Here is a 16,950-nt window from a genome sequence, read left to right as displayed (position 1 = left end):
AAATGCTACTAGTGGACCTGCAGCACGGATTGTGCCACCCACTTAAGTAGCCCCTTTTCCTTGTCTCAGGCCTACCATTGCTAGGCCTGTGTGGGCAGTTTCACTGCCACCTCGACTTGGCATTTAAAAGTACCTGCCAAGCATAGAGCTCCCCTTTTTCTACATATAAGTCACCCTTAATGTGTGCCCTGGGTATCCCCTAGAGCAGGGTGCTGTGTAGGTAAAAGGCAGGACATGTACCTGTGTAGTTATATGTCCTGGTAGTGTAAAAAACCCTCAATTCGTTTTTGCACTGCTGTGAGACCTGCTCCCTTCATAGGCTAACATTGGGGCTGCCCTCATACACTGTTGAAGTGGCAGCTGCTGATCTGAAAGGAGCAGGGAGGTCATATTTAGTATGGCCAGAATGGTAATACAAAATCCTACTGACTGGTGAAGTCGGATTTAATATTACTATCCTAGAAATGCCACTTTTAGAAAGTGAGCATTTCTTTGCACTTAAATCCTTCTGTGCCTTACAATCCACGTCTGGCTAGGTTTAGTTGACAGCTCCCTGTGCATTCACTCAGACACACCCCAAACACAGGGTACTCAGCCTCACTTGCATACATCTGCATTTTGAATGGGTCTTCCTGGGCTGGGAGGGTGGAGGGCCTACCCTCACACAAAGGACTGCCACACCCCCTACTGGGACCCTGGCAGACAGGGTTGAACTGAAAGGGGACCTGGTGCACTTCTTAGCCACTCTTTGAAGTCACCCCCACTTCAAAGGCACATTTGGGTATAAAACAGGGCCTCTGCCCTACCTCATCAGACACTTGCTGGAGAAGAAACCTGAACCAGAAACTACATCCTGCCAAGAAGAACTGCCTGGCTGCTCAAAGGACTCACCTGTCTGCTTTCTACAAAGGACTGCTGTCTTGCTGTTGCCCTGCTGCCTTGCTGAACTCTTGTCTGGCTGTGAAAGTGCTCTCCAAGGGCTTGGATAGAGCTTGCCTCCTGTTCCCTGAAGTCTCAGGACCAAAAAGACTTCTTCCTTTCACTTGGACGCTCCGTGCGCCGAAAATTTCGACGCACAGCTTGTTTCGCGGCGAGAAAAACGCCGCACACCGACGCTGATCGACGCGACGCCCTCGGGACGATCGAGACTTCGACGCACAACCTCGCAAGGACAAAGCCGCCCGACTTTCCAGGAGAAATCGACGCGACGCCTACCGTGAGTGCGAAACTTCGACGCACGGCCTCGCAAGGACAACGCCGCCCGACTTCCAAGGAGAAATCGACGCGACGCCTACCGTGAGATCGAAACTTCGACGCGCAGCCCCGCAGAACGACGCGCAGCCGGAAAACAAGCAGGAGAATCCACGCACAGACCCGGGACATCTGGTAATCCCCGCGATCCACAAAAAGAGACTGTCTGCGCGCCGGAAAACGACGCCCGACTTCCCCGCGTGGAAAAGAACGACGCAAGTCGGTGTGTGCTGAGAGGAAATCGACGCACACCCCCCTTTTTCCACGCATCTCTTCACCTGTGGCCCTCTGAGGAGATTTTCCACCAGAAACCAGGTACTTTGTGCTTGAAAGACACTTTATTACATTCTAAAGACTTAAGACCCTTTATATCACTTTCCTGTGGTAGTTCTACAATTTTCCATTGCATCTTTATTCTTTTTGACCTACAATTATCCTGATAAATATTATATATTTTTCTAAACGCTGTGTGGTGTATTTTTGTGGTGCTATATGGTGGTATTGTATGATTTATTGCACAAATACTTTACACATTGCCTTCTAAGTTAAGCCTGACTGCTCGTGCCAAGCTACCAGAGGGTGGGCACAGGATAATCTTGGATAGTGTGTGACTTACCCTGACTAGAGTGAGGGCTTTTGCTTGGACAGGGGATAACCTGACTGCCAACCAAAAACCCCATTTCTAACATTGGTGATCAGCGGTGAGGATAGGACTTGTATTTGTGCAGTGACATACAGTAGCTAAGTATTTCACTACCTACCCACAGTTGAAGGTCAACTTGGTTTTTATCTCTTTTTGAAAATCCGTTTTTTTCCTGACAATTTTCAAAAACTAAATCCTCACTCAACATGTCTCTGACTGGGTCTCAGACAGGGGACTTTGACCTAGTCCAGTTGGATACATACACGGTCAAACAACTAAGAGGATTCTGCAGGGCATTAAGGGTACCCACCCAAGGGGCCTCCAGAAAGGAGGACTTTCAAGTGGCGCTGAGGGCCTGGGCAGAAGCCCATTTAGAGGATGATGAGGAAGAGGAGCCAGAAAATGGCCCCTCAGAAGGATTTTCACTATCTATGGATGGTGTTACCACTGCAATTGTGCACCCTTCCAGACCAGGGAGCAGTGTCTCCATGCAAAGCCTGACCGCAGAGGAAAGGAGAGAGGAAAGGGAGTTCCAATTGCAAATGGCAAAACTGAAAATTGAGGCCAAACAGATTCAAGCAGAAGCTGAAAGGGCAGCCAAACAAGCAGAAGCTGAAAGAGCAGCCAAACAAGTGGAAGCTGAAAGAGCGTTGGCTGAAAAGAAACTATTGTTGGCTCATGAACTGAGTCTCAAGGAGCTGGAGATCAAGGCAAGACAGTCTGAATCCAGCAATAATGGTGGCAGCATACAGACAGGACCTGCTGGAGAAAAGAAGGTTCGTATACCCAAAAATGTGGTGCCCAGTTTTGTGGTGGGAGATGACATAGATAAATGGTTAGCTGCTTATGAAGTTGCACTAAGGGCTCATGAGGTTCCTGAAGGGCAATGGGGGGTAGCTATGTGGGGTTATGTGCCGCCATTGGGGAGGGACACACTTCTCACATTGGATCCACCGGATCAAAACACATACCCACTCCAGAAAGCCACTTTACTTGCCAAGTTTGGGCTGACCCCGGAGGGATACCGTCAGAGGTTCAGGGACAGCACCAAACAAACCACACAAACATGGGTAGATTTCTTTGATTTCTCTAGTAAGGCACTGAATGGATGGGTGCGGGGCAACAAAGTAGCAGATTATAAAGGTTTATATGACTTGATCCTGAGAGAGCATATGCTTAATGTTACTTATACCGATTTGCGCCAGCACCTAGTGGATAGTAAGCTGACTGATCCCAGGAAGCTTGCTGAGGAGGCGGACCTCTGGGTTAGCACCAGAGTGTCCAAAAAGGTACCTGGGGGGGACTCCCACAAAGGTGGTCAGGGTTCCCAACAGAAGAAAGAGGGGGGAGATAAACTTACAGATAAGGAACTCTCTAAAGGCCCCCAAAAGAATTCCCAGGGAGGGGGTGGCAACCCTTCCTTTTCCAAATTTGGGAAAAAGCCAGGGACATTTGACAGGTCAGGAAAATCTAGCCCCAAATGCATGGAGTGTTACCAATATGGTCACTACAAAGGCGATCCACAGTGCCCCAAGAGGGCACCGTCCACTACCGGACAGGCACCTGGGTTGACTAGTGTAGCACTCGGGGGGGAGATGGACCCAACTAGCTTTGGGGAGCAGGTAGAGATTTCCCTAGTGTCCCTGGGAGAAGGAGAAATGATGTCCAAGGTCCACATGCCTAAAAATACTTCCAAGTACCGGCAGTGGGTCCTCATTGATGGGCAGAAGGTGGAGGCTCTGCGTGACACAGGAGCCAGTATGACTACTATCAAGAGTCAGCTGGTGTCCACAGAGCAGATAATCCCTAATACATTCCACCAGGTCATAGTCGCTGACAATCGCGAGAGTCACCTACCGGTGGCTCGGGTTCCCTTTGAGTGGGGGGGGGTCTCTGGTACTCTGAAAGTAGCTGAGAGTCCTGCCATGCCTGTAGATTGTCTGTTAGGCAATGATCTAGAGCATACTGCTTGGAAAGAAGTAGAGCTCAGATCTCACCTGGAGATGTTAGGGTTACCTGAGTGGGTCTGCATGACCACCCGGTCCATGGCTGACCGAGAGGGAAGTCAAGGGCATCTGGAGCCTGGAACGATGGCCCAGGGAGCTGCCAAGAGGAGGGACGAGGGGCGCGGGAAACCGGCCCCAGAAGTTCCCACAGTGGCTGACGGGGCTCCTGAGGAGGAGACTCCCGAGCCAACTGGGGAAGACATTGCCACCCTAGGTGACTTACCTGAGCTTGCTGGCTGGCAAGTTGAGGGTGGACCCACCAGGGAGGAATTCTGCAAGGCGCAGAAAGAGTGTCCCACTCTAGAAGGGTTGAGGAAACAAGCCTTAAACCAGGCAGCAGGTGACGCCTCTGGCAATCACCACCTATATTGGGAGAATGATCTCCTCTACAGTGAGCCTAGGGTTCCGGTCTTTGGGGCAGCACGTGTGCTGGTGGTCCACCAATGTTACCGAGCCTTCCTACTGGGTCTGGCTCACGACATTCCCCTGGCAGGACATTTGGGACAAGACAAGACCTTCAACAGGCTTGTCACCCACTTTCACTGGCCCAAAATGAGGACACACTCAGACAAATTCTGCAGGGCTTGTCCTACCTGCCAGGCTAGTGGTAAAGCAGGAAAGAGGGTTAAAACCCCCCTGATTCCACTTCCTGTCATTGGCACCCCCTTTGAAAGGGTGGGCGTCGACATTGTTGGCCCCTTGGACCCCAAAACTGCCTTAGGCAACAGGTTTATCCTGGTTTTGGTGGACCATGCCACCCGGTACCCAGAGGCAATCCCTCTGAGGACCGTAACTGCATCGGTGGTAGCCAGAACCCTGATGGGGATATTTACCCGTGTGGGATTCCCCAAGGAGATAGTGTCTGACAGAGGCACTAACTTCATGTCCGCGTACATGAAGCATCTGTGGGATGCGTGTGGTGTAACCTACAAGTTCACCACACCCTATCACCCCCAGTCTAATGGGCTTGTGGAGAGATTCAACAAGACCCTGAAAGGCATGATTGGTGGCCTCCCTGAGGCCATGAGGCGTAAATGGGACGTCCTCTTACCATGCCTTCTCTTTGCTTACAGAGAGGTCCCCCAGAGGGGGGTAGGGTTCAGTCCCTTTGAGCTTCTCTATGGGTACCCCGTCAGGGGACCCTTAAGCATTGTCAAGGAGGGATTGGAGAACGCTCCAAAGACACCCCCTCAGGACGTGGTCAGCTACATGTTGGCCCTCCGCAATCAGATGACCCGCTTCTGGAAAGCGGCCCAAAGTAACCTGGAGGCCAGTCAAGAGGTGATGAAACAATGGTATGACCAGAAGGCCACTCTGGTAGAGTTTCAACCTGGAGACAAAGTGTGGGTAATGGAGCCAGTAGAGCCCAGAGCTCTCCAGGACCGCTGGTCTGGCCCATTTGAAATAAAGGAGCGGAAAGGGGAGGCCACTTACCTAGTGGACCTCCAAACCCCTAGGAACCCCCTAAGGGTGCTCCACGTGAACCGACTAAAGGCTCATTTTGAGAGGTCGGAGATCAACATGCTTCTGGTCACAGATAAAGGAATGGAAGAGGAGAGTGAACCTCTCCCTGACCTCCTCTCTGCCCAAGAAGGTGATGGGTCCGTAAGCGGGGTCATTCTGTCTGACTCCCTGACTCTAAACCAGAAAGGAGACTGCTATGAGCTGTTGGAGCAGTTCTCCCCCCTCTTCTCCCTTACTCCTGGACTGACCCACCTCTGTGTTCATGATATTGACACCGGTGACAGTCTCCCTGTGAAGAACAAAATTTACAGGTTGTCAGATAAGGTGAAGGCCAGCATCAAGGAGGAGGTCTCCAAGATGTTGACGCTAGGGGTTATTGAGAAGTCCAGTAGTCCCTGGGCCAGCCCAGTGGTGTTGGTCCCTAAGGCTACTGCCCCAGGCGCGAAGCCAGAACTCCGGTTCTGCGTGGACTACCGGGGTCTCAACTCAGTCACCCGGACTGATGCTCACCCCATCCCCCGAGCTGATGAGCTCGTGGACAGGCTAGGCGCTGCCAAGTTCCTGAGTACGTTTGATCTTACTTCAGGGTACTGGCAGATCGCCCTGACTGAGGGGGCTAAGGAAAGGTCCGCCTTTTCCACCCCTGACGGCCATTACCAGTTCCGGGTGATGCCGTTTGGATTGAAAAATGCCCCCGCTACCTTCCAACGGTTGGTTAACGGGGTCCTGGCTGGCAAGGATGCCTTCTGTGCAGCCTACCTGGATGACATAGCTGTCTACAGTTCCAGCTGGGAGGAACACCTGCTCCACCTCAAAGAGGTGCTTCAGGCCCTGCAACAGGCAGGCCTGACCATCAAGGCTAGTAAGTGCCAGATTGGGCAGGGTTCCGTGGTGTACTTGGGACACCTAGTAGGTGGTGGCAAGGTGCAGCCACTCCAGGCCAAGATCGAAACTATCAAGGCCTGGCAACCACCTCGAACCCAGACTGAGGTGAGAGCCTTTTTAGGCCTCACCGGATACTACCGCAGGTTTGTCAAGGGCTATGGTACCATTGTGTCCCCCTTGACAGAACTCACGTCCAAGAAACAACCTAGGTTGGTGAATTGGACAGAGGCTTGTCAGAAAGCCTTTGACGCCCTGAAGGAAGCCATGTGCACGGCCCCCGTGCTCAAGGCCCCTGACTACTCCCAGGAATTTATCTTGCAGACAGACGCTTCAGAGCATGGCATAGGGGCAGTTCTAGCACAGCTGAATGAGGAGGGCAGAGATCAACCGGTAGTCTTTATTAGCAGAAGACTATTACCACGGGAACAGAGGTGGAGTGCTATTGAAAGAGAAGCTTTTGCTGTGGTCTGGGCACTGAAGAAGCTGAGACCCTACCTGTTTGGGACTCACTTCCTAGTTCAGACAGACCACAGGCCCCTCAGATGGCTCATGCAGATGAGGGGTGAGAATCCAAAACTCTTGAGGTGGTCCATTTCCCTACAGGGGATGGACTTTACGGTGGAACATCGCCCAGGGGTTGACCACGCCAATGCTGATGGTCTCTCCAGGTACTTCCGCCTTAGCGATGAGAGCTCCCAAGAGGTCGGGTAGCTCTCCCCACTTTCAGCTGGGGGGGACACATGTTAGACCTGACAGCCTTAGGGTAGTCACCCCTAACTTTTTGCCTGCCTCCCTCCACTTTGTGGATACTGTTTTTGCTGGTTTTTAGACTCTGCGCACTTTACCACTGCTAACCAGTGCTAAAGTGCATATGCTCTCTCTCTGTAAACATGGTAACTTTGGATCATACCTGATTGAACTATTTAATCTACTTATAAGTCCCCAGTAATGTGCACTCCAGGTGCCTAGGGCCTATAGATTAAATGCTACTAGTGGACCTGCAGCATGGATTGTGCCACCCACTTAAGTAGCCCCTTTTCCTTGTCTCAGGCCTACCATTGCTAGGCCTGTGTGGGCAGTTTCACTGCCACCTCGACTTGGCATTTAAAAGTACCTGCCAAGCATAGAGCTCCCCTTTTTCTACATATAAGTCACCCTTAATGTGTGCCCTGGGTATTTCCTAGAGCAGGGTGCTGTGTAGGTAAAAGGCAGGACATGTACCTGTGTAGTTATATGTCCTGGTAGTGTAAAAAACCCTCAATTCGTTTTTGCACTGCTGTGAGACCTGCTCCCTTCATAGGCTAACATTGGGGCTGCCCTCATACACTGTTGAAGTGGCAGCTGCTGATCTGAAAGGAGCAGGGAGGTCATATTTAGTATGGCCAGAATGGTAATACAAAATCCTACTGACTGGTGAAGTCGGATTTAATATTACTATCCTAGAAATGCCACTTTTAGAAAGTGAGCATTTCTTTGCACTTAAATCCTTCTGTGCCTTACAATCCACGTCTGGCTAGGTTTAGTTGACAGCTCCCTGTGCATTCACTCAGACACACCCCAAACACAGGGTACTCAGCCTCACTTGCATACATCTGCATTTTGAATGGGTCTTCCTGGGCTGGGAGGGTGGAGGGCCTACCCTCACACAAAGGACTGCCACACCCCCTACTGGGACCCTGGCAGACAGGGTTGAACTGAAAGGGGACCTGGTGCACTTCTTAGCCACTCTTTGAAGTCACCCCCACTTCAAAGGCACATTTGGGTATAAAACAGGGCCTCTGCCCTACCTCATCAGACACTTGCTGGAGAAGAAACCTGAACCAGAAACTACATCCTGCCAAGAAGAACTGCCTGGCTGCTCAAAGGACTCACCTGTCTGCTTTCTACAAAGGACTGCTGTCTTGCTGTTGCCCTGCTGCCTTGCTGAACTCTTGTCTGGCTGTGAAAGTGCTCTCCAAGGGCTTGGATAGAGCTTGCCTCCTGTTCCCTGAAGTCTCAGGACCAAAAAGACTTCTTCCTTTCACTTGGACGCTCCGTGCGCCGAAAATTTCGACGCACAGCTTGTTTCGCGGCGAGAAAAACGCCGCACACCGACGCTGATCGACGCGACGCCCTCGGGACGATCGAGACTTCGACGCACAACCTCGCAAGGACAAAGCCGCCCGACTTTCCAGGAGAAATCGACGCGACGCCTACCGTGAGTGCGAAACTTCGACGCACGGCCTCGCAAGGACAACGCCGCCCGACTTCCAAGGAGAAATCGACGCGACGCCTACCGTGAGATCGAAACTTCGACGCGCAGCCCCGCAGAACGACGCGCAGCCGGAAAACAAGCAGGAGAATCCACGCACAGACCCGGGACATCTGGTAATCCCCGCGATCCACAAAAAGAGACTGTCTGCGCGCCGGAAAACGACGCCCGACTTCCCCGCGTGGAAAAGAACGACGCAAGTCGGTGTGTGCTGAGAGGAAATCGACGCACACCCCCCTTTTTCCACGCATCTCTTCACCTGTGGCCCTCTGAGGAGATTTTCCACCAGAAACCAGGTACTTTGTGCTTGAAAGACACTTTATTACATTCTAAAGACTTAAGACCCTTTATATCACTTTCCTGTGATAGTTCTACAATTTTCCATTGCATCTTTATTCTTTTTGACCTACAATTATCCTGATAAATATTATATATTTTTCTAAACGCTGTGTGGTGTATTTTTGTGGTGCTATATGGTGGTATTGTATGATTTATTGCACAAATACTTTACACATTGCCTTCTAAGTTAAGCCTGACTGCTCGTGCCAAGCTACCAGAGGGTGGGCACAGGATAATCTTGGATAGTGTGTGACTTACCCTGACTAGAGTGAGGGCTTTTGCTTGGACAGGGGATAACCTGACTGCCAACCAAAAAACCCATTTCTAACACAACCTAATTTACCTTTCTGCTGCAAGGTCTGAAGTCTCTCAGCATTACTTTAGCAACTGGTCCTTCTGCCTTGTGCTGCCCCAGTTATTGGTATAATTTATACCATTATCTACATGGTAATCTGTGGAGTGAGGAGGTCTGTTCATGTTCAATTCATGTGACAGTGGACAATGAAGCTTTGAGTTAGATTTCGGGAAACCCACAGAAGCTTTTGCTGTGGTATATATTGGTTCCTTTGATGCAGAACCATGCAGGGCTATTTAGAGGTGTGGAGCAGCTCTACAGCTACTGTGAAATCAATCCACTTCAAAGAGCAGAAAATCCCTTCTTTGGCGTATTTACTTGAGCAATAGAAAATACGTGGCAGGAGACCACTCAACATTTAACAGCTAAAATACCTACATTAGTATTGAACAGGCTTGTTGTCCTTGGTCCTCAGTTGCTGCAATGAGTTTCAATGCATTGTATACACAAATGAGGGCCAAATTCACTTGCAGCAAGGCCTATGCTGCGCATGCATAACTTCACGTAAGCCTTTAATGAAAGCAGTTCTACACTTGACAAACAAAGGCCAGCCAAGTATGTATGGTACTCCCAGTGCCTGTAGATGTTCACACAGCCACACTTCAAACTCAGAATTTGCAAAATGGGTTGGTAATGCAACACATCCTAATTTGTCATCCAGATCCACAGTCACTCAGTCTAGCTAGCTCCTAAAATGTTAGAATATGGTTACCATGAATTACCATTAGTATGTCTGAGTGTTCTTAAAAGATTGACTCCTGTGCAAGCCTTGCAACAAAGTAGAAATTAATTGTATGTTATTGTGAACAAACACATGTACATCTGCTCACTTCAGACCCATCAAACACAGTGCAAGACCCAACCTACACTTCTTTTGGTTAATTTGTCAGATCTGTGTACACACTCAGAAACAAACAAAATACCTATTTTTCTTGGAAAGATTAAGAAGAGTGATTCCATCAAGATCACCCAGGAGTGCCTACTTAGCATCTCAGTATTGTCTTGAAGATTGCTCTCATGCTCACATGGAAACATGGCACCAGCATGGAAAGTTGTGTCTCTCACAGCAGCCCCTTCCTTGCACAAGTTGGTGAACTCCAGACACAAGCCACTTGAGGAGCCTTTAAGTCAAATACACAAAGGGAAGGTTGGCTTACTCACAGTTACAAGCAGTCGTCCAGTGGTTGCATCATGGTTTAATCTCTGTAAAACTATTGGACTTTGAAATCTATCAAATGAACAGTCATGCATTACACAGACAGTATAAGGGCCTGATTTACATTTTGGTCCGGTTACTCCATCACAATGGTGACTGATATCCCGTCTCCCAAATATAAATCCCATTATATCTTATGGGATTTAGATTTCGGCGGACGGGATATCTGTCACCGGTGTGACGGAGTAACATATCTGTCAATCGCTAAAGCAGGCCCCAAGTCTTTGTACAAAACAACTGTTTGTTTCCTTTGTGCCTTTGTACCCACACGCCGTGGCCAGCGCATTTTCAAACCTTGATAGTTTATGTAGTGCGTTCAGGTTTGTACTTGCACGTGATTCACCGAAATTCCACAAAGTCAATAAAGAGATATACTGTGGTTTTCCTTGCCAAAATCCCTGACATGGATTTTTGCAAGTAGCATCATGGGCAAACACCTATACATAAACAAAACCTTACTGTACTGACATTCAGGGGAAAGGAGGTCCATGTGAGTATGAAGACATTATTTACTTCAACTACATCTGCTTTTTGTCCATCTCACGCTTAAGGATATGGTGATCTACCTCTACTATAACAACACGTGCTCCAAACAGTAAACGTACTAACCTGTCACCATGAGTTTGCAGATTGTCATGTTGCTGATTCGTGTGCCACCAGCCTCCATTGTGCACGTGAAACAGAGGTGGTAATAGTTTTCTTTACTAAGCATTATATGCTTTGCGTGCAGACACACCTGGTATCTGTATGCTGCCGCATTGTAGATTTCAGCTATGTGCCAAAATACATTCTCAAAACTGAAGCTTAAATCTTGAACTAAACAACTTGTAACACTCCAAATGGCAGAATATTGCACAGTAACAAAGCAAGCTGCATACACTTGATTATAGGTTTTCCATAATAAAAATAAAAAAAAACTTCACATAACAGCAGAACATAAGGCAACATGAACAACATGTAAATTAAATAGGTAGAAAGAGAAAAAAGTAACAATAAAATTAAATAAAGAGGGAAGTTCCCATCTATCAATTCTCATTATGTGGCATTAAAAAGATAGCGTATATCTTCATATTTGGTATTGACATTTGATCAAAGGAATTGGGAGATCACTTGCGCCGCCATTGGTAGTTAATCGATATGAGAGAAACCCTGGCCATGAGATGTGGTAATCCTTACATACTTTTAAAAAATTACATGTAAAAACAATTTAGCTTTCATTGTACATTTTCCCTTCTTAGATTTCAACACTACTTTTGGCTGATTGTGATGAATTTTGTTTTCATGTTCTTACGCACTGTCCTTGAATGGGTTCAGGTTTCCTCTACTGGCAGATAAGCTATTGACTTGAAGGCCTACTGGTGTGACTGTTTAAGTGATTGTTCCCTCAGTACGCTGTGGCAGAATCTTACTGGTTTATTTAGATGTTGGAAACTGTTGTGGGTGACTTGTTCTTGATAGTTGGGTCACGTGGTGCCTTTCTGCACCTGCAGGGCTCCATCAAACTGATGTCTCCTCTTCTACCAACTATGCAGTACAGTTTGGTGACCCATGAATGTTCAATGAAGTCCAACAGATGTTTGCTGATTATCTCTATACCCCAGTGAACTCATTTCTTTGTTTGCCTCATGTCCATTCTCAGCCAGAGCCCCGGCAGCGAGCTGATGGGACTGCAGTTGGATTATTGGGTCGCCGTTCAACCTACAGAGAAAAAGAAAGATCTTGAAAAAAAGGACTCCTCCACTGCCAAAAACACACTCAAATGCACTTTCCGCTCGCTCCAGGTCAGCAGGCTGCCCAGCAGCGTAGAGGCGGCTTCTACGCCCACCATGTCCATGACAGTGGTAACCAAGGAGAAGAACAAGAAGGGTAAGAATTGAGATGCGCTGGCTTGCTCACTTTACTCCTTCAAAGAGCGAAGCCTGCCACCAGCCTCACGGTGCTCTCCCTTCCCTAGTTGCTTTACCCCGTCTAGTTGCTTTACCCCTCCCTGGCCCCAGTTGGCAGCACAGTGGTTAGTCAAGTTCTAGAGTTCATTTATCTCCTAAAAAACACTCCGCAATGCATCTTTTACATCCAGGTTATCCCCTGTAGTCCCTCTCGCGTTACACTATACACATATATGCCTTTTCCTTGTCCTAGGAGAGATTCCTTGCTGTAATGCTTGGAATTGTTTTGTCGTACGAGCGCGGCTGTATTTGTTACAAAAACCAAATAAAGTTTATAAAAACAAAAGATATGGGATGGCTTGGAAATATAAATTATCTCAGGAGTCACTTCACGGACTATTATAGCAGTAGCTTGTTTTCAAGGTATTACTTTTTTTTTTTACTGCAGCATTGGCAATAGGATGGAGTTTAATGCTTTAAGCATTCCCCTTTCTTTTGGGAAGATCTCCGAACTCCAACATTTTTATCAAATGGAAATAAGTAAGGTGGCAGTTTTTATGAGTATTTGCAGTTTCAAAGCATCCACAACCAGATTACACTGCCACAAAAACATCTGGACATTCACCAGTAGCTAACAGCAGAAAGGTGATGAATGAATGTGGTATTTCTGCATCTTTCTGCAAATCGTGGACCAGGCATCTTTTCTTTGTACCACAAATATTAGTTTCTTATTAGTGCAATATTTAGATTTTTACCCCATGACACTTTTACCAGTGTAATGGAATTTCATTTATTTTCATATGACAAACTCCTTTTGAGTTGTATCTGTTACTTGAAGGTCCATGCTATTTCCTAATTGACACAGCAAATCCATGTAGTCAGTCATTGGTTCATGAAACTTACAACTATCTGTTTTAGACGGTGTTAAAACAGACGCTCCAAACAACCCTTCCTTCTTAAAAGATTAAATGCTGATTATGCCACCAATAGTGGCACCGGTTTATTGCAGAAAGCAAGAAAAGTGGCCTCTCTATCAGTGTTTGATGATCACTCAGCAAGAAAAATGCTATTTTACCTTGTGCAACTTGCAAACGTCTAAAGCCGTACCTTCTTGTGTCTTTGTTCAGGAGGACCCAGATGATCTGTCCGCTCAGGGCTCAGTAATTGCTATGATCTGCTGAAGGTGTCCCCTCTAGTTGTGGTAGGCTTCACTGGTGCTCTTAGCATGAACACCTGTTTATTTTAGAGAAAGAGTCTTCGAGATGCCCATGGGAGACTGATGACTCTCTACCTAGTTTGGATACTCGTGTTACAGTTCTTGCCTTTAAAATTATTGTTTCGACACAGTGTTAAAATGCCAACGGAATCCCAAGAAATAAGACCTTTGTCTAAAATATTTATAAAATATCCTTAAAGTCAACACAAGTAATGACATCCACATCAAATGAGAGCCTTGAGTACATGTTGTATTTGTTGCTCTTGACATCATGAGATTTACTTAAAATATACGATGAGCTACAGCAGGAGCACTGGTGAGGTCCATGCTCAGTTCCTTTGTCTAACTGTTTCTACCAGTGATGTCCACAGACCACTTATTGCTCACACAGGAGTGGTATGGGAGGGACAGCTGTCGGAGAGAGAAATGGAAATGCACAACGACGGAGAGCAGACATCACACTAATTGTATTGTAGTTTATGTTGATTGGATAAGTTACAGTGTAACCTAGTTATCTATTTATCAGGTATAACACAGTCGTAGTGAGTAGATTTTTATTAAAGTACAACCAGTCTGATTTTACAAAATAATTCTTTCTATGGGTCCATTGTGTTATACAGATTTGTAGCACGCACTATCCCCTGAAGCTTCAGCTCTGAATCAAATTGAGAATGAAAAACTCTGCCTGAGCCCAGCTCCCCACGATTGCTGTTGAGCTCAGTGTCCACTGTTCCTGAAATTGGTTTCTTTTCCTTACTCTTACTTAACTTAGGGGAAAAAAAGTTGTTGTGAAAAGTAATAAGATGGTCTGTGTGCCTCATCCTTTCTATATTTCCTGGTAAAGTCATAAACCTTAACCCCTATATATGTACTCTGAATTCCTATACCAAGTATTTATCTTTAGAACTTATAATTAAAAACTGTTATTTTTAAAGGGCTAATTTGGAAGTTTTGAGACAACGTCCCCATCAGAACTGGTAGTTTTCATTTTATGAAGAGGTTATGATCCTTGAGCAGCTGTGTGGAGGATGGTTTCTGCGTCTTTAGCTGTTTCCTGTAAAAAGCGTTTGCCTTATTTTAAGAGACTGCATCACTTTTCTTTGTATAAGAATGTCATCCCTGAGTAGAAAGCCACATGATCGCTTTCAGATTGAGGTCTTCAAACACTTTCAGTGCTATGTGGCTACCTCTCGAAGATGAACAAACACTGATCAACTCTTTTGCACAACTCCAAAGGGCTGAACCGGTTAAAAACTGGGCTGCACACACAAGACTGTTTACATCATGAGACCAAAGTACATCACTAGAACATAATAGCCCCTTCTGCTTTTCTGCCCTGATAACTGTCTGAGAAATGTGGCCCTGTTAATCTGGTATTGGATTCTGGAAAAACTGTCAAAGATTCCATGCCTTTCTTGTAATGTAATATCTGTTTTGCATTTTACAACAAGTCCAGTGGCGGCCTATGATGAACTAACTGACAGTAACATGCTCTGCCCATTGAATGTCCTGTATTTGTGTAAGTGGGCATTTGACCATTTTGTGCATTTCAATTTGCACATACTATAGATGTACATATGTGTTTGTATATTATTAAAAAAACAAGGAGAAAAGTTGTGCTATTAAGATTTGTATCCGGTTTCTATGTAGAGCTCAACATAGTCCATGTACAAAGTAAGTTTCTATGCAAGTTTAGAAAAATTAATATTTCACAAAGAATGAAATCTAGACTGAAATGCTTAGTGAAGAAAAGGAATTAGAAGTTTTTGTTTACAGTACCTAATAGTTTGAGTCTGTTTTGGTATGTTGTTGTCTCAAGCTAATGTTGAAACAACAATTAGCAATATTTCTTTTTACAAATGTTAATGGAATGAGTTTAAAAGTTCTTGTCTCTTAACCTCTTTAACCTCTTTCAGTCATGTTTTTGCCTAAAAAAACAAAAGACAAGGATGTTGAGCCGAAGAGTCAGTGCATAGAAGGCATCAGTCGATTGATCTGCACGGCCAAACACCAGCAGAACATGTTGAGGGGTGAGTGCGCCTGCAATCCAGCTGGTTTTAAGAAGTTGAATGCTTAAAGACATTCAACTGTGGATTTATGAACTTTGGGCCTTATTCACAAACTACATTTTGTAGTACATAATATAGGGCAACAATAGTACTAATTAGAGACTACAAAATGCAACTCACAAACCTACAGCTACAAACATTCCTTTGAAGTCTCTGCATTGGTGTCCTCTATAGGGTTAAACTAAAAAGGTCAGGTTACTGATTCTGAAGCCAGGTTTTCTGGGCTTTCCTGAACATGAGGAGTTCTGGTATGTTTCTAATATCAATTGGTATAGAGTTCCAAGGTTAGGGCCTCCCGGATGTGACCGCTTGAACGGAGGAGCAGTCATTATCATGATGTTGCATGATCTTAGATAGTATTTCTGAAATTTGTGACATATTTAGTGGATGCTGTCTGCCAGAAAGTTTAAACATCATGCAAGCAGATTTGATGAGAATTCTCTTCCTCCCAGGTAGCAAATTAAGCTGTTGGAGGTGGCTAGAAGTGGACTAAACCTCCTGAGCTTAAAGGCTTATCTGACTAGGGAGATCTGGATCCTTTAGAGATGGTCGATTGAGGACTTAAAGATGGCTCAGTAGACCGTGTTCCCATACTCTAAAGGCATTAGCTACCAAGATTGTCTGAGAAAAGGATAGAAAGGGAAAGACTCTTCTAAGGAACCAGATTGAGGCCAAGGTTCCAAACTTTGGGCACCAGGAAGGGACATTCCCATAGGTTGAGGTGCCAAAGCTAGTTGTCCTACAGACTAAGTTGTGGTAAACTGGTAGAGTTTCAGATTTCAAGGAGCTGGTCTTGTGGTAGTTATGTTCCATCCAACTCTCAAAGTTCATGGTTGCATGGACTTCTTTTTCTGGGCTGTGTGGATCATTATGCAAGTAGACAATAAAATGTACATCATCACAATATCGGTACTAGGAAGATTGTAAATTCCTAAGCTGCTCAGCCCGAGGGGTCATGCATAGATTGAATGGGAGTGGGGAAGGAGGACCCTTGCGGCACACCCCCCTTAACATGGGAGGGGAGGAAAATGAAGATACCCAGTTGGATGGAATTAGATTTTTCTGTAAGAAATAAGGAAGTCCATTTATACTAAATGAGTTGAGGAGAATCCCATGATCAATGGTGTTGAATGCTGTGGAGATGTTCTGGAGTAACAAGACTCCTGAACCTCCTCGATCTACCAGGATGCAGAGATCAACAATAACCGAGCGACTAACCAGTTTGGGCGATTTGCCAGGTCTGAAACCTACTTAGATACAGCTCAGAAGGTTGTGAGGTTCTGAAAATGGTTGTAGTTGTATAGTCACACTTTTCTCATGGAGTTTGAAAAAGAAAGGGAGAAATTAGATGGGCTTAAAGTTTGTGAAG

At 46.2% G+C, this 16,950-nt stretch overlaps 1 protein-coding gene across 8 annotated transcripts in view; it reads left to right on the top strand.

Annotated features, from left to right (window-relative positions):
• Positions 1-16,950, top strand: part of PACS2 (phosphofurin acidic cluster sorting protein 2) — a 394,365-nt gene that overhangs the window by 375,822 nt on the left and 1,593 nt on the right. For all 8 annotated transcript variants that reach the window (XM_069208861.1, XM_069208859.1, XM_069208865.1 and 5 more), the window contains exons 22-23: positions 12,050-12,276; positions 15,429-15,542. In XM_069208861.1, the coding sequence (XP_069064962.1) occupies positions 12,050-12,276; positions 15,429-15,542 (341 nt within the window). The remainder of the gene's footprint in view (positions 1-12,049; positions 12,277-15,428; positions 15,543-16,950) is intronic.

The sequence above is a fragment of the Pleurodeles waltl genome, chromosome 9, assembly GCF_031143425.1.
Source record: "Pleurodeles waltl isolate 20211129_DDA chromosome 9, aPleWal1.hap1.20221129, whole genome shotgun sequence".
Taxonomy (NCBI): Eukaryota; Metazoa; Chordata; class Amphibia; order Caudata; family Salamandridae; genus Pleurodeles; species Pleurodeles waltl.
The sequence above is the reverse complement of the archived record's forward strand: the minus strand, read 5'-3'. Positions and strand labels throughout refer to the sequence as shown.